General features: G+C 31.9%; 1 protein-coding gene across 1 annotated transcript in view; it reads left to right on the top strand.

Moving 5' to 3' along the window:
* Nucleotides 1–4212: 4212 nt before the first annotated feature.
* Nucleotides 4213–22882, top strand: part of LOC18442791 (auxin efflux carrier component 1) — a 38355-nt gene continuing 19685 nt past the window's right edge. The window contains exons 1-8 of the mRNA XM_020672587.2: nt 4213–4990; nt 6992–7211; nt 8256–8341; nt 8547–8704; nt 11206–11481; nt 14007–14568; nt 19864–20071; nt 21433–21518. Of these exons, the coding sequence (XP_020528246.2) occupies nt 4438–4990; nt 6992–7211; nt 8256–8341; nt 8547–8704; nt 11206–11481; nt 14007–14568; nt 19864–20071; nt 21433–21518 (2149 nt within the window). The 5' untranslated portion in view covers nt 4213–4437. The remainder of the gene's footprint in view (nt 4991–6991; nt 7212–8255; nt 8342–8546; nt 8705–11205; nt 11482–14006; nt 14569–19863; nt 20072–21432; nt 21519–22882) is intronic.

Raw genomic sequence — 22882 nt, 5'->3', positions numbered from 1 at the left:
GAGAGTGAAAGAGACGATTAGAGGAAATGATGGGGAGACAAAGATAGAGGAGAGAGGGACATGAGGAGAAGACCAGAGGAAGAGAGTGAGGGGAGTGGAGAGCGTGCTGGTAGAAAGAGAGGTGGAGATGACTAGAGAGAGAGAGCAGTGCGGAGAGAAAAGCGGGAGATTGAGGCACACAATCACTGAGATTTGGGGTTTTCAAATTTTATGATAAAGTAAATTTTAATCTCACCCGTTAACTTCAAAATAATCCAAGAGCTAAAATTTGGCCATCCACCATTTCATCATAGTATAATACAACGATTGCATCGCACGGCATCTCTATCCAAGTTAGCTATTGCTTCGAAGAATAGAGTATGAAGGCTAGAGGCAAACTTGCGCGAAACGTTTGGGGGTCGATTGTTAAGCTCAACAAGGACTTGAATCGTATTTTATATTTAATTTGCATTTTGGACATGACTTTCTAGTGTGATCACCAAGTAAGGTGGCATTTGAGGTATTTGAAAGCTTGAAAAGTCCTCTGTATCTTGGGATTTGTTTAGGTTCATTTTAGTGTGTGCGTGAGAGACCGAAATTGAGAAATAACATGAGTGAGAGAGAGAGAGAGATTTGTAAATAGGTCGAGTTTGGGTCAAGCTGACCATGACATGGAACTGACCTAAAATAGTCTAGGTGAGTCCCAACCCAACCAAGGCCACGGTTAAGTAAATTGGACATATATATATATATATATATATATATATATATATATAAAATACACCTGTGATGATCCTAATTTTTTTTTAAAATTGAATAATAATAATAATATCAATAATTTCATATTTTCATGGTCCAAAAGACATGTCCAAAGTTCTGGGCGCACGTGCAGCAAACCAGGGATGGATACCATGCATTTGTCTTGTGTTAAACACATAGCTTGACTTTTTGTTGGGATATATTGAGAGAATATATAATGTCACATAAAATCCCACTTCTTAACATTATTATTTATAGTTTAAAAGTTATTTTTAAACACAGGGTCTTTTATGATCAAAATTTTTGGTATTTAAAGAATTCCAAGTTCACATTAGTGTGGTGTTGTGATGATCCTAATTTTTTTTTAAAATTGAACAATAATAATAATAATAATAATAATTTCATATTTTTATGGAAAATATGAAATTATTATTATATTATTATTATTATTGTTATTGTCATTGTTATTGTTATTATTATTATTATTATTATTATTTTTCAATTTTTAAAAATTTTTAGGATCATCACAACACCGTACTAATGTGAACTTGGAATTCCTTAAATACCAAAACTTTTGATCATAAAAGACCTTTATGTGTTTAAAAATAATTTTTAAACTATAAATAATAACTTTAAGAAGTGAGATTTTACGTGACATTATATATTCTCTCAATAAATCTCAACAAAAAGTCAAGCTATGTGTCTAACACAAGAGAAATGCATGGTATCCATCCCTGGTCTGCTGCACGTGCGCCCAGAACTTTGGACATAATATAGCATAATATCAGCACGCTTTATATACCAAACTAAAGCCAAAAGTTTAGTCTGCCAAAACCCCTTTAATATGGAGATGCAATAATATTTTTGATGGGCTGTCATGCTGGTGCCATTGCTTTTCCAACGTGCAAAGCACCAAACTATGGTTAAGAAGAATAATTCCCTTCATAGTAATTTTTTTCCCTTAGGTAGAAATCCCCTGTTACACTCATTCTCTAGAATTTAGCCTATAAGCTAAAATTCCCCTATCCCTTTATTTCTGGTTTTTCTTTCTTTTCCTTCTTACTTCACTGGGAAACTACTAAAATGCCACTGGTTTCAGATTGGATAGACAAGTCTCAGATGCTGCCGGTCTCGAGAAAAGATCGAAAGCACCCCACAACTTGAAACAAGAGAACCTTTTTCTAAAATAATTAATAGGGATTGTATATTGGGAGATTCTTTACCATTGTTGTGAGGATGTCACAATTAGTCCACTATTAGATGTCAATTCGGGTGGTTTAAATCGAGTCAACGACACACTTACAACCACTTGATTTAACAAACAAGAGTGAATGTGGTCTCCTTGTATTGAAAGTGAATGGTTTTTTTTCTATACTTTTCTAACTAATAACACACTTCTAACATTTATTCTTTGAAATATATGGTTTACTTCATAGTTATTTAGATTGAACAAGAACTCAGGGTCCTGCCAGTTGGACCACCAATCGATGCTTTGATCGGTCTGTTTCAAAATAAAAATTGGATTTGAAAAAAAATCACTCAAAATCATTGTTTAAAGTGTTTTGATTGGTCAGACTAGTGTATTTTGAGCGGTTGGACCAATTAAACAAAATTGGTCATGCTTTTAATAAATTTTGTGTTTTAATTTTTTTTTGTTTTAAAAATCTGGTCCAGCTTCTTCATCTAGTGGTTGAACCGGTTTGACCACTCTAATACTGTTAAAAATATTTTATTTGTTTTAACTATTTCAAAAATTCTTTTAAGGGTGTGGTTTGTGTAAGGTTACGACCTAAAACAATTCAATTACGACGTACCTCCCAATTTTATCATAACATGTAATTTTGGTGTAAAATATTTTTAAGATTATTTGAAAAATCTATTTTTCATGTCTAATTATAAAATTTTAAACTCCAAAAATAGTTAAAATCAAGTAGTTCTATAAACAAATGAAAATATTGAAAATAGAGGTCTAGATAATGTGTTAAATATTTCTAAGATTATATATCTATATATATATGTTCGAATCCCAGTTAACACCCTTTGCCTTACTCTTCTTTATTCTTACCTTGTTCAAGTTTGTAAAAGCCACCATTCCGAGTCAAAAGTAGAATGCCCTCAAAAAGTAATAAAAATTATGTAAAACTGCCCACTTCAATACCTTAATTAATAAATTAATTAATCCACAATTACTGCTAGTGTCCTTACTCTAAACAAGCTTAAACTATCTTAAGATGGTGTGTTATGCAAGTGAGTAGGGAGACATTAGGGGCTGATTTCGTAAAATTTCAATGACGTAAGGTGATTGTGTGCTCTGTTTGGCTAGTTCTCAAAACCCAATTATGGAAAATATAAACAATGGTTTGTTACCATTCTTAATTCTGCGTTGGCAGGCTCCAAACCAGTCATGCCGCCCCCAAATAGTTGGGATAATGTGTGGATGATGACGATGATAGTTAGTTGTTATCATTCTTATACCTGTAAAATTGATTAAAATTTTATTTTAAAATTAATAAACGATGTTTGATTTTGCAAACTAACTTTACCATGCTTGTCGAGGTGCTGTCGATTTAGTGTCGGGAGCTTGTCACCTTTGGTCGTAACTTTATTGCGATTGCATTTTTGTTACTGTATGAGTGTCCCTTCTATTTGATCTTTGCTGTTTTATCGAATTAGTGCTCATTTCGTTACTACTTAGTAGTAGTTAGTGTTCTCTAAAAGTTGAGGTAGTTCCTTTCATTTAATATTGAGTGGTAGATCTTGGGGTTTGATCATTTTAGAGAGAGAGAGAGGGAGAGATAAATGGAGACATGTAGGACCCAGCCTTGTACTCTTGCTTGAAGCTTAGGCGTAAATTTAAAGGGCAATCTTTTCATTGTTTCTCCCACTGCATAAAACTTATATGCTCCCTTGTCCAACCGTACATTCTAAATGGACGGTTAAGATAGTTTCAATAACAATATCAAGTTTCTATACTGTTTTTTTTTTATTTTTTATTTAGAAATTATTTTGACATCAAATTTTGAGCATCCATTTTCTTAAAGTTTCACTTGTAAAGTTTTTTTTTTTCAGCAAGATAAAATGATCAAAATACCCCTGAAAGTTTCAAGGGGTATTTTATTCATTATATTTTATCAAATTTTTTTTTTTAGATGCTTCCCATTGAGATGATGGAACATACAAATTTTATATTCATATAATTTGTAGATAAAATTAAAAACAAAATACTCTAAAGCGTCTTATTTAGATCAAAAGGTCAGTAACTCACTTGATCTAAATTAGACAGTCGGATGGGAGGAAGGCATATATCTTCTATGCAGTAGAGAAAGCATAGAAAGTTTCTCAAATTTAAAATAAGTAAAGAAATTGGAGAAACCATCATAGGTGGCTTAACTACATTTTAGTGGCACATGACTAGTGTAAGCATAATATTCTAAACTTATATAACTTCCCAAGACATTGTCTTCCTCATGCTTATCTTGTATTATTTAGTGAGTGACATAGAGAGAGAGCAAATACGATGAGAAAAGAAAAGAAGCCCAAAAAAACAACACATTGCAAACATATCAACCCAGTATTTAAAAAAAATAAGAAAGGAAACACCAACTCCCTACACTTTAGGTGCTCAACTTCTATATAAGAAGCAGCAGAGTAGAATTGAACCCAATATCCTAAACCAACTGTGTTTCCTGGTCAACTAAAATGATTACAGCATCAGCTTTCTACGATGTTTTTACTGCCATGGTGCCCCTTTATGTGGCCATGTTCTTAGCCTACGGCTCTGTAAAATGGTGGCGAATTTTCACCACTGATCAGTGCTCTGTAATCAACAGATTTGTAGCCATTTTTGCAATCCCATTTCTTTCACTACAAATCATCTCCTCCATCAATCCTTACCAAATGAACCTCAAATTCATACTTGCCGACACACTGCAAAAACTGTTGATTCTTTTTGTGTTGGTTTTGTGGGGCAGCTTCAGTAGTTGGGGTAGCTTGGATTGGGTTATAACTCTGTTTTCTATCTCTACTTTGCCTAATACTTTAATTATTGGGATTCCATTGTTGAGGGCCATGTATGGGGTAGAGATTAATGGTCTTTTGGTTCAGATTGTGGTTTTGCAAGGTTTGGTGTGGTATACACTTTTGCTGTTTCTATTTGAATTGAAGGCCAAGATAGAAATGGGTCCCCAGATTCCAGTGTCAATGGGTTCTCAAGTGGGTTCAGACGTTTCTCCGGTGCATGCTCAAAGTTCAGGTATGGAGCTTCTTTACTTTTTCTTTCTCATGAGAGAGAGAGAGAGAGAGAGAGAGAGAGAGAGAGGATTGCACGTTTGATCTTAGTCCCATATGTGAGAGAGACAGTAGTTTAATCTAGTCCCATATGAGAGAGCAAGAGAGATTTATCTTCCTTTTTATATGTTTTCATATATATATATATATATATATATATATATATATATATATATAGAGAGGGGTTGTAGTTTCCAAAAAGTTGTAACCTTAAACAATCCAATTAAGGCACACTTTCAAATTTTATCATAACCTATAATTTTGATATAAAATATTCTTAGGATTATCTCAAAATCTAATTTTTTATCTAATTATAAAATTTTAAACTTTAAAAATGGTTAAAATCAAGTAGATCTATAAACATATGAAAATGTTGAAAATAGACAGTCTAGATAATGTATTGTAAGATGCAGTATTTTTGAGACTCAAAATCTTTTTTTTTTGCCATAATCATACATCAAGATGTTTAGGTGATCAATTATAAGGTTTTTCAACATTAAAACAACTTTCTCCAATGGATTTTTGAGGTGCATCCGTAGTTCTACATTTTAAAGTTGCAACCTTATATAAAATTTTTACATATATATATATATATATATATATATATATATATATATATACTATTAAGAGAGAGAGAAAAATAAAAAAAATGGCTATAGTTGAAAATGAATAGTATTTCGCCCTGCCAGGACTTGCTATGTTTGTGGCGGTTTATTGAACGGACCCGCAACATATAACATACCGTCCGTGACGATTCTACGTGATTTTCAAGTTCATGACACTACCGTCACGGACATGCTAGGTCTATGACGGTCGTTTTAACCACGCCGTCTGACTTTTTCATACGTTACGTAGTCTCTTCCTCTATATATATATATATATATTTATAATTATGTATATATATATATCTTAGACATCTGTGATCGTCAGATCAGCTCATATTCAATCTGGACGTTGCACGTTTACTGTAGCAGTATGTACCTGGGTGCACAACATCTTTTTCCATATATATATATATATATATATATATATATATATATATATATATATATATATATATATATAGCCACTGTGCAACGCCTATGGGAAAAAATGAACAGTATTTTCACCTATAGGTTTGGCGCTATCAGAGTTTCTCAGACTGTAACGAACATAGTAGGTCCGTTGCGGTATTTTTTCATGCAAAAAAATATAGGCAACGCTACGGTTCTCGTAGATCCGTATCAATTTTTAAGGGAAAACTGCCGCAAGACGAAACACTATTCAATTTTTCATATAGACGTTTTTAAGAGTTATATATATATATAAGTTTTTAAGAGTTTTTTATATATATATATATATATATTACATTAATAAAATAAATATAAATAAATATTAAATTATATAATAGATTGAATATAGAAAGACGATTTACCTTTTGCGCATCGCAATCATTCCCATTATTAAATGTCATTTTTCTCATCTCTTTCGTGCACGTCAAATATTCTTTTTTATATTTTCGCTTTGCTCTCTCTCCTTCTCTCATGTAAATGAACACATTTGCATGCAGGAGGAATCCTAGAAACTCTTCCAACCTCATCACACAATTAGGGCGCCGTTCTAGTGGGCAAAGAGCTAACTCACAAAACAAAACCACATTGAAAAAACTTGCAAAAGTAATACAAGTCCAAATACATGGAGCCCTTCCATTCTGACCCTTAGATTTTGAGATTAAGATTTGACATAGCTCGAAAATAAACAAATTATATGGAATAAGGATTCTTTTGTAATTTAAAAATGAATTCGTATTCACCAAAAAAAAAAAAAAAAAGAATTCGGGTATCATGCTTTTTTATATAAAAATGCAAATTTAATATTCATCTTTAAATATATCTTACTTAGCTAAAAAACAAAGACTAGCACCTTTTTCGTTCTTCTCTTTTATAGAAATTGGCATTTTTTTTTTTGGGTTCATGTTTCGACTTAGTTGTGAGCTGTAAAGGTGATTTGGAAGGAGATGGAGAAATGCATTCAAAAGAAATAGAAGATGAAGAGGCGCCTTCAAAAGACAGTGAAGATGAAGGGGAAGCCACTTGCTCTAGTGTAAAGATGATACATCTCTTCTTTTTGGTGTTGTCCAAGGTTATAAAGAACCCCAATACTTATGCCAGTGTTTTGGGCCTAGTTTGGGGGCTCATTGCCTGCAGGTGGTCCTCGTCAATTCTTTTTTAATATTTTACTATAAAGCATGTAGTCCTTTTCAGTTTTTTCATTTGGTGGGCAGCAATGAAATTTTGAAAGGATCAATGGGCGTTCACGTCTCAAAAGAGAGAAATATCTCAAGAGAAAATATGAAAAAAAAGAAAAGAAAAAAAAGAACACAATGGACTATTTGAATAAGTTTTTATAGAATTTGACTGGCTCAATATAGCATATATTCTTTTCCTTTATTTTCCTTTTTGATAAGAATACCTTGGTTTAGAATAAGGATATCTTAGGGTATCAGCCATCTTAGAATTGATCTTACGCGAGCAGCTTAGGTTTTGACTAAAAGAAAACAAAGAGAATCAGTGACTCATGTAGTAAAGTTTATGAAGATATGGCTAACAAATCTCCCAATAAACACTTCTAGAATGGTCGAAAAGTAAGTATACATAGAAGTCTTTCAAAGAGTTAAAGGGCTTACTTACAAGGAGACCATTTATATTTGAAAAATTGTTTCATGAGTCAGTGGCGCAACATCCCATTGACTTACACACGTCCATCCTAAAGATGGACCTTATCTAAAGTATATTGTTCATAAATAAGATATGGATGGTGCATAAAAAGATACTAAAATTTTATATTTTTAATTTTAAAATTTTATTATTCTTTTCATATTTATGATCAGCTTGGCCTAGATGATGAATCTACAAAAAAAAAAAAAAAATTAGAAAAAATTCATCTAAAATGAATTTTAGTGGGAGGCCACATATGTACATATGAATCGGCCAACTCATAGAAATCTCATGCTTTATCTTTTGTACATGGAGATCACAATCATTGGTTTGGGGTGAGTCATAAAGTTTGACAATTTTTTTTTTAAACTTTGTGTCTATTCAATGATATTCTTACAACTACCTATTTTGAAATTTAGGGGACAATAATGATTATGACTTCCATGTACAAAAGAAAATGATCTCTTTGTAGACAATCCCAAATTGAGTTAAATAATCCCTGCCATAAAATGATGGATTGTTTTGATATTTCAGGTGGAACATTCATATGCCAAAGATAGTTCAAAATTCCATATCAATATTGGCTGATGCTGGTCTTGGCATGGCCATGTTCAGTCTAGGTGAGAGTCACACCACTGTTTATTTAGACATATCTTTTACCATTAATCTACAATATATAAACTAGCATATGAGATTTAAGTTGGTAATTCACAATATAGATGTGTGATCAAATAATGAAATTGAAGTACTTGGCTTTAGATCAGTTTAAGCTCCTAGATCTAAAAACACAATGAGACAATCTTGATCTTGTGTTTGTGCTTGCAGGTCTTTTCATGGCATCCCAAAACAAAATAATAGCATGCGGAAAGCGTAGGGCTACCCTAGCCATGGTTGTGAGATTTCTCCTCGGCCCGGCGGTCATGGCTGCCTGCTCTTTAGCAGTTGGTCTTAGGGGCAAGTTGCTACATGTAGCAATTGTTCAGGTATGGCCCGGTGGTCATGGCTACCTGCTTTTTAAATATCTTTTGTTAATCAACTTGGCCAAGATTCAAGCGTTTTCTGCCAATTTTATTTATTCATGTAAATATTTTAAAACATAAAGAAAGCTAAAAATTAAACCTACATTTGATACCAAATCCGGAATTGACCAATGGACCAAAAATATATGATTTTTTCAAAAACTCTTGTTGTTTTTTTTATTTTTATTTTATTTTGATTTTTTTTATTTTAAATATGTTATGAACTCCGAGTATTTCAAAAGATCTTTAAAAAAAATCATATTCTTTTAATAGAAACGATATAAACATTTCAAGGAAACTTATTGTCTATTACTTTATGTCTTCATGATTAATATCATTGAATTTTGGTTTAGAGATTAGTACCATTAAAGTGGATGCAAATTAAAAATATTGATTTAACAATATGTTCCCTTAAAACAAGTGTTCTAAAACAATAAAAGCAATATTTCTCAAAATCAATCTATCAAAACAATCGTATATCTCAAAATAATAGGTAGAGTTAGAATAAGAATAACCCAATGAAAAATATATATGTTTTGTCTAAAACCCATCACTCAGTTACAACTAAATATTTAAGAAGTTAGGAACTTAGGCTGAGATTCAAATTTTTAGATTTGCTTAAGCATTTCATTGCTTTCATTTTACATATAGAAGTTTGATTAATTTTACCTTTTATTATTTTCTATTTCATCGGTATACAAAGCATACAATATTGCAATTTGAATGGACCACTATTTAATATTTGGTTTTTTGTGTTGCAGTTAACTGCATTCCTATATTGATGGTTTTTTTCATTATTGTTTCAGACAATAATCCTATTTTAGGTTATAGTTCTTGTTATTTGCTAATGTAGCTATTGTGTTTAGTATTGTTGTTGTTTTTTAATTGTATATTCTCAATTAATCTATGACATGGAGAGTAAACAGTGTTCTTGTATTTGTTAAAAGTTTAGACAAAAATTTTTCAAGTATTACTCTAATGATAGTATCTAAGGACATGAAATTATTTTTCAATGGCTTTAATGTATTCATACAATAACGGCAAATCATAATCTTATACTATATCATCTCTACATATCCGATTTCTTCACTCTGATTTATGTACCAAAACTGAAAGATTTATGATTCTTTTACTTACTTTATGTGCCGAAGTATTATGTCCTGAACTTGCTAATCTGATCTCGCTCACTTCATTTAAGCAAGGGCCGAAGTGTTATGAAGTCCACATGTTACTTTACAAATTACTCATCTGCCAAATGAGAAAGGGATTATGTACTCTGTGACCATTTATTTTTTGGTACAAAGAGGTCTCAATTTTTAGCCATTAGATATTACATTTAATTGATTGAAGTGTGTCATAGTATTTAAAACTTTTTGTTTCAGATAATGTGCCAAGTCAATGACACAATACCAACCACCCAATTTCACATCTAACCATCAACAATAGATGTGATCACCTTGTACCAAAAATAAATAATCTCATTATATATATTTCCAATAAAAAAGGGTTATTTGTATAAATATGGACTCTAATGCGACAGGGGCAAACTACTTAGTTGTAAAAACAAAAAATCATGTGGTTTCTGGAAGTAAGGTCTCTCTCCCTCCCTCTCTCTCGGCATATAATGCCCATAAAAGTAATTCTCCATGTTTTCCATGAGATAATTTTAGTGTAGATTATATAGTGCTTGTTTATCTAATTAATAGTTTATCCATCTTCTTTGTAAGTGCTTAATCAATGAGATGAAGTGCAGGCTGCTCTTTCCCAAGCAATCACTCCATTTGTTTACGCTAAAGAGTATAATGTTTACCCAGATATTTTAAGTACCATGTGAGCACCGCTAACCTTTTTGTTCATTGTAAAATTTTGTGTATTTTTCTGTTGTATATATCTTTCATACTGCCCCTCCTATCTAGGTGTCTAATTTAAATGGATGGCTGCGGTAACTTGCCTCAAAATGTCACAAGTGAGCCATTGTCTGTGTGATATATATCTGATGTTTACGGCTATTTTTTTAAAAAAATTTTATACAGTCATAATAATCTGAAATTTGATATGTGTCATCATGTCAATGGTGTGCATTTAAAGAAAATATTAAAAAAAATATATTTTTGAAAAAAAGCCAAAATACCTCTAAAAATTTTAAAGGTATTTTGGACATTATATTTTATTGGAGTATTTTTTCATACTTTTTGTAGGTGCGAGTTTAAGAGAAGACTGGACGCCCCAAAGTTGGTGTCAAAATATTTTGTAAAAAAAAAATTAAAAATAAAACTATATAAAAGTTTGACATTATGATTGGAGTCATCTCAACCATCCATTCAAATTATGCAGCTAGGAGATGGGGAAGTATATAAGATATATATAGCAAGGAAGTATAAACAATTTTCCGTATTGTATATTAAGAAAGTTGAAGCTTTTACGTAATATTTGAAGGATTTTGATGGCATCTTGTTTCAATGTAGGGTCGTTTTTGGAATGCTGGTTTCCTTGCCAATAACATTGGCCTACTACGTATTGCTTGGCATCTAAGAGAGAGAGACGGTGGGACTAAGATGGTTACATGGAATAAGCTGCTCAAACGTGAGCGAGACTTGGAACGACACAAGGGTGCCAAGATGTCCAGACACATGGAACTTAGTTTAGATTGGTGGTTCAGATCTTATTGTGCCAGTTTCAAAGGAACAGTTCGGATTAAAGAATCCAACATTTGGGAACTCAGATTGAATTTTTGGGGCGTGCCCTAAAATTGTGACGGCATTTTGGCTTATAGTATATGCATGGTTGCACGTACTGCCAAGAGAGCTCTAACCGAAGGCAATCTTTTCTACTTGTATTCTCCAAATTGTTCCTTTTATGTTATGTAAATAAATCATTTAGTTGTTACATTTTACATTTCCATACTAGCTATGTAGCTTTGACCCTAGCCTGGCCCTAGTTGTTACATGGCCGGTCTTAGCCCTGCCCGAACTGGGCTGAAGGGGCCAGGCTTGGCCCGGCCCTTGCCCTTGAGCCATGGTCATCAAGCTTGGCAGCCACATCTGTGGCCCAAGATCTAGATTTTAAGGGCGGGGCAAGTCACTTTTGTGTGTGGAAGCTCTAAACTATATGAGTTATTTTTCTTCAAATAAAGTACCGAAAAAATAGAATTGACAACAAGCAAGAAAGGCAAAGCATAAAAGAAATATAAAAAAAAAGAACACCAGAATTTACGTGGTTTGTTACAGATATGACTACATCCACGGGCACGAAAAACTAAAATCTATATAAATAAAAGTTACATAATAGATTATGGGATAAATAGTTACCTTTCTAATCCTGTACAAAACCCAATCGAGCAAACCGTTTTAGACCTGCTCTCCCGACAGGCACTACTGTCGATCTCTTATCTCTATTCCATAGCTAGACTACTGTCCAGGACGAGAACATTGAGGACAACCGAGTCTTTCTCTAACTAAAAAGGGAAAGCACCCAAAATCTCCAACGTAATCACTCTCTAAAAAAAACAGCCTCTCCTACATGAGGCACCATCGCAAGGCTTCTCTCCATAAGAAGCTCTCTTCTCCATAGGAAGTTATCTTCTCTCTAAGGGGAGACCTTGCCTCTTTCTCTAGAGAAGCCATATTTCCCTTATGGTCATCCAAATAGAGCACACATATTCTTTCATTTTTCATCCCATATATAAAAGGTTAGAAATCCATAATAAATAAGAAACTTCCTATAAATGGATGTTATATATATTAAAAAATCAAGAGATATATCCAAGGGTCTTATCTTTTTCGATTTCTATTTCTTTTAAGAAACTTATCAACATCAATCTCAATCCTACATAATAAGGGATTTCCTATGTGGGTGATTTTAGATATCATCATATCCAACAATATCCATTATGATATGAACCATGCCAACATCTAATGGATAACTTTATTAATTCATCATAATTTGCCAAATAAATTATTTTTTCACCTCAAATAAAACGCTAACATACTTTGTCATATGCTTTTTTTCTACCGAATGCACAAACACTAGCCTTGTACTCAACCATGCGCTCTGATATCACTTTGAGGGCATGGTACTCACCGCACCAATTTTTTGGATATGATGATATCCAAAATCACCCACATAAGAAAATCCCATATTGTTTCAATGCTTCTCCTACTGCGTAAAACTTATATGCTTCTATCTATCCAACCGTACATTATGAATGGACGCCTGAGATGACCCCAATCACAATGGCATGTCTTTACACTATTTTATTTTTAATTTATTTTTGCAAACTATTTTGACACCAAATTTGGGCAACCACTCCTCTCTCACAATCCCACATGTAAAAAATTATAAAAACAATATTCTCAATAGAATAAAACGACCAAAATATCTTGATAGTTGTAGGCGGTATTTTGATCATTATATTTTATCAAAAATTTATTTTTAAGGAAAAAGTTTATATAGAGCCGGGGCTCTAAACAATCAAATTAGAGCCCACCTCAAAAATTTCACTAAAAGATGTTGTTTTGATGCCAAAATATCCTCAAATAGATCATCTTGATATCACGATGCATGGACATGAGAAAATAATGGATTTCAAGTTTTGAAAATAGTGTATCCGGAACTCATTTTTGGACCGTCAATTTTCAAGATTTTTAATTTTTCATAGATCTGCCGATCTACACTATTTTTGAAGCTTTGAATTTTAAAATTAAAGATAAAAAATATATTTTAAGTGTATCACAAAGACTTCCACTATTGAAACCAAATATTTTTACTTAATTTGAAGGTACGCTTTACCTTGATTGTTTAGAGCTTCGGCTCAATACAAACCGCATCCTATTTTTTATATTGTTTTTATATGCGCTCTTTTGAGATGATATCACATACCAAATTGCATAATCATATAATTTGTAGAAAAATTAAAAATCAAATTCTTTCAAACACTAGATCTAGATCAACCAGCCTATGGCTCACTTGATCTAATTGGCTGCAGTGGAAGTATAGAAACCTTTTCAAAATTTAAAATATATAAAATTGGACAAACCATCATAGGTGACTTAACTGCATTTTAGTGGTGTCAGCATAATAACTTATTCTTATCTTGGCTGGATTGGATTATTTAGTAAGCTCCATCGGCTGAGAGAGAGAGAGAGAGAGAATTATAGCGAATAGGATGAGAAAAGAAAGAGAGGAGGCACGACCTCCCACACTTTAGGGGTCCAACTGCTATAAAAGAAGCAGCGGAGTAGAATTGAGCCCAATATCCTAAACCAACTGTGTTTTCTGGTCAAGTAAAATGATTTCTGCATCAGCTTTCTACGACATTTTTACGGCCATGGTGCCCCTTTATGTGGCCATGTTCTTAGCCTATGGCTCTGTAAAATGGTGGAGAATTTTCACCCCTGATCAGTGCTCCGGAATCAACAGATTTGTAGCCATTTTTGCAACCCCCTTTCTCTCACTGCGAATCATCTGCTCCATCAATCCTTACAAAATGAACCTCAGATTCATACTTGCGGACACGTTGCAAAAACTGTTGATTCTTTTTCTGCTGGTTTTGTGGGGCAGTTTCAGTAGTTGGGGGAGCTTGGATGGGGTGATAACCCTCTTTTCTATCTCTACTTTGCCTAATACTTTAATTATAGGGATACCATTATTGAGTGCCATGTATGGGGTGGAGAGTAATGGTCTTTTGATTCAGATTGTGGTTTTGCAAGGTTTGGTATGGTATACACTTTTGCTGTTTCTATTTGAATTGAAGGCCAAGATGGTAAAGGGTCCCCAAATTACAGTATCAATGGGTTCAGAAGTTTCTCCGGTGGATGCTCAAAGTTCAGGTATGGAGGTTGTTTACTTTTCTCTCTGATGAGAGAGAGAGAGATTTATTAGGCAATAGTTGATGTTAGAGTTCTATTAGACAATAGTTTGATGTTAGATAGTAAAAAATACAAAAACTTTTTTTTTTTTGTAATTATCATTTGTTATAAACTTTTTAAAACCAGCCATAAAACCTCTTTTTTTTTTTTTTTTTGCGTTAAAAAATAGTTTAATATGATCCTGATTTTTGTTTTGTTTATTAAAAAGAAAAATTGGCTTAAATGGGTCATATGGAAACTTTATAAGTTTAGAACTTTATGATAAAAACAGTTGAAAAACTACTCTTATAGGGAAAAAGAACTTATCCAAGAATAAACTATTTTATATTATGAATATACTTAAAAAATATGTTAATGTCTCATGAAAAATTGAAATCATTTTAATTTATAAATTAAAAATATGAAAGATTTTATGAAAGATTTTAAAACTAACTTTTTATTTTATAAATTATATTTTTAAAAAAGTTTAAAAATATGGGAAAGTAAAGGAGAATAAAAATATAAAATATAAAATATAAAATATAAAAATAAGAAAATTAAACTATTTTTTAAGCATAAAAGTACTCACTTAAAATTTTCAAAAAAAATGAAAGAAAGAATTTAAGTCCAATATTTTTAATGAGCAAAATATAATTATTAATATTTATTTAATTGCTAATAGAAAATAAAGAATTAAAAATTATTTCAAAAATTAAATTCTAAATTCTAAATTTTAAATATTAGAAACTGATTGGGTATTTTTAAATTATTTAGTAGTTTTCATATACCAAAACGAAATGTAAAAAAACTCATAAAATTTTCATAAAAATTTGAAATTCATAATCAAATGAAATGTAACTACCTAAAAAAACAAGAGTTATCAAATCTTATCCGTTGTTGATGAAACATTAGTATTTATACAGTCTTTTCAAAATTTTATTAGCTTATAAGAGTTTTTACATGTGATGACAATATTAACCATCAAATGAAAAGTATAATATAAATAAAATTTTTGGAACCTGAAATTCATATGAGTTTTCATATCTGGCACTCTAAAGAAAATATTCTCAAAATAAGATTGTGAACAAGAAAAACATATAGTGAGGTGATTGTGAAATTCAAATTGACTACTTATCTTCAAGTAACAAGGTTTCCCAGTATAATCTTACTCTAAATCTTGTTATATTATGCACATGAAGTATTACCATTTAAAATTAAGGAAATATACAACTTGTCTCAAAAGATGAAAATGATAGTTGAGCTTTATAGACTGGCCAGAGTACATGCACAAAGTAATATAATTAGAAAAATATGAATATAGAGAACAATAAAAAACTAATGTAAAAAAAAAAAAAAACCTAATACGAGAAATTATATTCAAATAATATAAAATAATAAAATAAGTAACAAATGATATTAAAGACAATAGTTAAACTGTATGTAAATCTACAGACATATATGAGTGAAGGGACACGATATCTTTCTAGAATTCTTGTGTTCTCTTATCTCCATTTATGCTTCACTATACACACATAATGAAAGGCATAGCTACTTGCCCTATAAGTTTCGTATATTATCAAAAAAAAAAATTATTTATTTCTTTCAAGGCATTCGTCAAAATTTACTCTTTGCATGGATAATCTTCTCTCTCACTTGCATTATTTTTCAGTAATTCACTATATTTAGTTATATACATAAGATCAAGCAAGATATCATCTTTATTTATAATTGGAAAGAATCACTAGATGTTCACCTAGAAAAATCTTCAATGATCTCTCTACTAGATTTTCTACCTCTCTCTCTCTTAAGTCTATCTCATTGATTTACAATAATGTAGTATATTTGGATATAAAGAAGATACATAGAGAGAAATCATGAATAAAAGCTCCATAAAAATAGTGTGCATGCATATTTATTAATTAAAAATAAGTAAAAGATCTAAGAGCGTAAGAGAGATCATTGAAAGAGATTTACTACATTGAGGAGGGGAGAGAAAGAGTAAAAATGAGAGGAGAGAGGGAGTTTGTGGATAGAGGAGAGATAATAAAATCCCTATATATATAGTTTATATGCAGGTCTATAATTATTATGGAAGGAGATGATAACTCAAAACAAAATTAATTGTTCTTCAAGATATAGATAACTAATAAATATTGTATTAATAGATAAGGGGAGTTATTATGAAAAATCGTTGAGAGAAAATCTTTTAGCACGCACATATCTACCTCTATTAAATTAGGAGGTAAAATAATTTGTTGTACGTCCTTTACCTCTGTCTAAAGTATATAGATAACCAACAATTAGTGCATTAATATATAAGAGGAGTTATTAAATATCTTATCACAATCTATCTCTCTAATTTCTCTCCCCACGTAGTGTCTATCTCCCTCCCCACCCACTCTCTCATTCAATGTCCTCTCCACTTCTCTCTCTCCCTAAAAGATGGCATCCTAAGTTTCTCTCTCCCTCTTGAAGATAAGAATCTATCCCCTTAATTCTCTCTCTTCATAAAATACATACATCCTCTCGAAGATGAGAATCTATTCCCTTGATTCTCTCTCTTCATAAAATACATATATCCTCTTGAAGATGAGAATCTATCCCCTTGATTCTCTCTTTTCATAAAATACATAAAGGTTGTTGTGTACTCTCTCTCTTCCTTAAAGTTAGTGTGTGGATTCATTCTCTCTCCCTACATACTCTCTCTCTTTTAATGATTTTCATAACTAACTAAATCTTCTACATAATTTTCTTAACCTATAATTTTTATCGTTCATTCTTTAAAATTTTTTGGTATGAATCTAACCATCTCTATTCTAAAATATGTATGCACTAAAATTAGTGCACGGATGTGTTCTCTGTCTTCCCTAAAATTAGTATATGGATGTGTATTCTTTATCGTCCCTTTTATGGGAATCTCTCTTACAACCCCTATAGAATTAAGATGCTTTTTTTGTGACATGTGTCAACCCACAACCCTGTAGAATTAAGATATTTTTTTATTTTTACGACATGTGTATATCCTTTAATTCTGGCTTAATAATGTAGTATATGGATGTATTCTCTCTCCCCCATGTACTCTCTATTTTAATGATTTTCATAACCAACTAAATCTTCTAGATAATTTTCTTAACCTGTATTTTATATCACTTATTTCTTTAAAGTTCTTGGCATGAATCTAACTATATCTATTCTAAAACATGTATATGCTAAAATTAGTGCATGGATATGTTCTCTCTTCCCTAAAATTAGTACATGGATGTGTTTTCCTTATCTTATATTTTTGGTAAATCTCTCCTACAACCTTATAGAATTAAGATCCTTTATGATTTTTGCGACATGTGTCTACCCACAACCCTCTTTATAGAATTACAATATTTTTTTTTATTTTTGCAATATGTATCCATCCTTTAATTCTGCCTTAATAATGTGGTGTATGGATGCATTTTCTTTTCCCCACGTACTCTCTATTTAATGATTTTCATAACCAACAAAATCTTCTAGATGATTTTCTTAACCTATATTTTATATTACTCATTTCTTAAAATTTCTTCGCATGAATCTAACTATCTCTATTCTAAAATATGTACATGTTAATTAGTGTGTAGAAGTCTACTCTCTCTCTTCCCTAAAAATTAATACTTGGATCCGTTTTCTTTATCTTCCCTTAAACATGGGAATATCTCCTACAACCCTATAGAATTACTGTTCCTTCTCATTTTCAAGACATGTATCCACCCCTTCACTTTGCCTTATATATATATATATATATATATGGAAAATGATTTTGTGCGCCCAGGTGCGTACTGCTACAATAAACAATTTGATGATCACAGATATTCGATAGTATTTGAATTTTAATTTTTTTTCTACATATCCAAATCATTTGAAATTTTAGGCATATATTTTTAAAAAATAGGCGAATGTATGAAAAATATCAAAACATTTTTTTACATGAAATAAATAGACCAAAATACCCCTGAAATATTTCAGGGGTTATTTTTATCATTGTTTTTGTGAGTTATTATTTTTTATATTTTTATTAGGTACAACATGATGAGAAGAGCACACGTAAAATTTCAAGTGATTTAGATTTATAAAAAAAGAATTAAAATTTAAATACTATCGGATATCTATGAGCATTAGATCGGCCACAGAATGGCCCAAATTCAATCTGGGCTATTCGCGTATGGGCGTACATAAGTGACTATATATATATATATATATATATATATATATATAGGAAGATACAACAAAACGCTTATAGGCGAAAATGAACCGTGATTTCGGTTACCCTCATCACCATCCAAAGTTCATCACATGATCACAATGGTATGGTAATGTTTCAATTTTTATTTATTTTTATAAATTGAAATGATCTGAAGTTCAGAGCGTCTATTCATCAAAAATAGGCTAATCTAATAAATATATAAAAAAATAATTTACATAATATAAATTGACCAAAATACCATCAAAACTTTGCAGAGGTATTTTGGTCAATTTATATGTTGCGAATTATTTTTTTCATATTTTTATTAGGTGCGTCTCACTAAGATGTACATACAATCCAAATTTTAGATATTTGCGAGTTGTAGAAAAAAAAATGAAAAATGCAATACTACCAAACATTCGTGACCGTGCAATAAATTTTGGACAATGATGAGTATAGGAGAAATCACTGTTAATTTTCGCCTATAAACGTTGGAAAGACTTATATATATATATATGAGATTGTAAAAAAATTTTGTATATAAAAATCATAATCATTATTGTCCCTTACATATCAACATGGGTGGTTGGATGAATATACATAAATTTCAAAAAAATTATCATTTCACCAGTCACTCGCACACGTCACCATATTTTGCTATTTCTCTCATGCAAATGAACACATTTGCAAGTAGGAGGATTCCATGGAACTCTTCCAACCTAGTCACGCAATTAGGTCGTCATTCTAGTGAGTAAAGGACTAACTCACAAAACCAACTCACATTGAAAAAACTTACAAAATAAATACAAAAACCAAACAAATTTCTGGAGCCCTTCCATTCTGACCGTTAGATTTCGAGATTAAGATTTGAATTAGCTCAAAAAGAAACCAATTAGAGGGAATAAGGATTCTTATGCGCTTTTATCGTTATAAAAATGCAAATTTAATTTTTATCTTTGAATATATCTTAGCCAAAAGACAAATACTAGCACCTTTCGTTCTTTTCTTTTACAAAAATTATGATCTGTTTTTGGCCTCATGTTTTGACTTAGTTGTGAGTTGTAAAGGTGATTTGGAAGGAGGAGATGAAGAGATGCAATCAAGAGAAAGAGAAGATGAAGAGGGGTCTTCAAAAGACAGTAAAGATGAAGGGGAAGCCACTTGCTCTATTATAAAGATGATAAATATCTTCTTTTTGGTGTTGTCCAAGGTTATAAGGAACCCCAATACTTATGCTAGTGTTTTGGGCCTAGTTTGGGGGCTCATTGCCTGCAGGTGGTCCTCTTCCCTTCTTTTTTTAATATATTACTATGGACATAATTTTTATGCTGTCAGCCCACATATTGTAGAAATGCAAGCATGGTAATAAATATATTTTTTAAATATAATTTAATCTTAAATTTTAGAGAATATATAATCCTTAACATAGAGATCATGAATATAAAAAAAAAATGAAAACTAGAAATAATAATTATTTTAAAAAATATTTGGACTGTTAATTACACTTGTTTTTAGATGGAACACCTACTTGCATCCATCTTTAAGATGGATGCTTTACACTTTCTTGACCGCATAATTAGGAATGTGGTCTAGCCCGCATGAAACAATTTTCCTTTTACTATAAAGCATGTAGAATAGATACCTTCCCTTTCAGTTTTTTCTTTTGGTGGGCAGCAATGAAATTGTGAAAGGATCAACGGGCGTTCACATAGCAAAAGAGACAATTATCTCAAGAAAACAAAAAGAAAAAAAGGGAACACATTGGTCCATTTGAATAAGCTTTTATAGAATTTCATTTGGTCAATATATCATATATTATTTTCCTTTTTGATAACAATACCTTAGAATAAGGATATCTTAGGGTATCAGCCATCTTAGATTTGATCTTACGCGAGCAGCTTAGGTTTTGAGAAAAAAGAAACACAGAGAATCAGTGATTCATGTAGTGAAGTTTATGAAGATATTGCTAACAAATCTCCTGATAAACACTTTTAGAATGCTTGAAAAGTAAGTATACAAAGAAATCTTTCAAGTAATTTTAGGGATTGTCTATAAAGAGATCATTATTTTTGAAAAATTGTTTCATGACTCAGCAGGCGCAAGAGACCACCGACTTACAAACGTCCATCCTAAAGATAGATGCTATCTAGAGTATATTGTCCATAAATAAGATATGGACAATGTATAAAAAAATACTAAAAAATTATATTTTTAACTTTCAATTTTATTTTTCATTTCATACATATGATCATCTTGGCCTAGATCATGAATCTACAAAAAAAACAATTAGAAAAAAAATCATGTAACATGAGTTTTATTGGGGAGCCGCATATGTACATATGAGTTGGCCAACTCATCGAAAACCCATCATTTGTCTTTGGTATATGGAGATCACAATCATTTCCATTCATTAGGTGTCAAATTGGATGATTTGGGGTGAGTAATGAAATCCAAGATTTTGTTTTTGAAACTTTGTGTCTATTCAATGACACTCTTACAACTGCCCATTTTGAAATTTAAAGGACAAAAATGATTGTAACCTCTAGGTACAAAAGATAAATGGTCTTTTTGTGGATAATTCTGAATTGGGTTAAATATGCCTTGCCATAAAATAATTGATTGTTTTGATATTACAGGTGGAACATTAAAATGCCAAAGATATTGCATAATTCCATATCAATATTAGCCGATGCTGGTCTTGGCATGGCCATGTTCAGTCTAGGTGAGTGTCCCACCACTATTTATTACACGTATCTCTTACCTTTTATCTACAATAAATTATCTAACATATTAGATTTTATAGACATGAGGATTCGTCATTAGTGTGAGGGCACATCCAAGTAGACCACACTCCCTTCATGATTTAACTTACATTACTTCGTGAGAGAGAGGTGGGAAGAGTTTGACCTCATCATGAGGTAGTTACCCCCCCTATGAATGGCATTCACTATACACCATTAAGGTGCCAATTCATGAGAGGGTTACTCCCACATGAATGAGGGGGTCTTTGTCCTACTATAAAAAAGGGAGGGGTGGAACTCTATGCATACAACAACACACGAGAAAAGTGAGAGAGCTCGTCTTAAGAAAGAGAGAAAATGAGTGAGAGAGAGAGAGAGAGATAATACAATCCCTCTTCCATTTGAGTTTTAAGAGATAGAGTTGTGAGTGAGAGTCGAGCTCGGGATGCTCCTCATATAACATTTGATGGAGTATTCGTGAGCTTCCACCTCACTCCAGATTTGCTGTGTAAAACTGATTTCGATAACTCTAGTACTTGTCGAACTTGCCTAAGCAAGTCATTTATCCATCTCCACCAAAAATTTGTTGGTGATCACGCATATATGATACTCGGTTCTAGGTTGTTTATTTTGCTTCCGCTTCTTCTATTGGACTAGTTATTCGAACATTGGTATCAAATCCATCGTGGAATCGTATTCTCGATTGTGCCTTCATTATCTTTTCCGCCTTAGTTTTTTAAAGGTTTGATTATGGTTAGTCTATGATTTTTCAAAGTACACATGATGGTTATATTAAAACCTTGAGCATGTGCACTATGTAACCTTATGTATCGACCTTATAGTCACGAAGGCCTTACGCATGGAAGAGTTGCCAGCTTTATGTATGGGTTATGCAAGTTGATGCCTCCTAGACCATGAGCGTCATGGCTACCTAATTTTATAGGCATCATATGCTAAGCCATGCATGGCTACTCATTTTTTTTTGGCGTTTGAAGGCTGCATATAATTCTTTTTGTGGGAGTGAATCAAGGAGGGTTCACTGCTTGTAAATTGTAAGGTATTTGAGATGCTGGATCTAAGATAGAAACTTGGTATTGAGTACAAAGAAGAACTAAATGTGGCCATCCGAAATTTTCATATCAAGACTTTTAAGAACCAAGTATTTTCAAGTAACTAAATAATTAACAAACGTAAAAATGATAATCTAAGTGCAATCATAAATTAAACAAACCATCAGACATCCATATTAATATGTGCAATTTTTTTATTTTGAATTTAGAATAACTTCCAAAAATGTGATCGCGGATCTCACTAAAGGCAAAAAGTTGAGTGGGAGCAATTTTCC

Source organism: Amborella trichopoda, chromosome 1 (genome assembly GCF_054954075.1).
Source record: "Amborella trichopoda isolate Santa Cruz 75 chromosome 1, AtrichopodaSantaCruz75HAP2 v2.0, whole genome shotgun sequence".
Classification (NCBI taxonomy): Eukaryota; Viridiplantae; Streptophyta; class Magnoliopsida; order Amborellales; family Amborellaceae; genus Amborella; species Amborella trichopoda.
The sequence above is the reverse complement of the archived record's forward strand: the minus strand, read 5'-3'. Positions and strand labels throughout refer to the sequence as shown.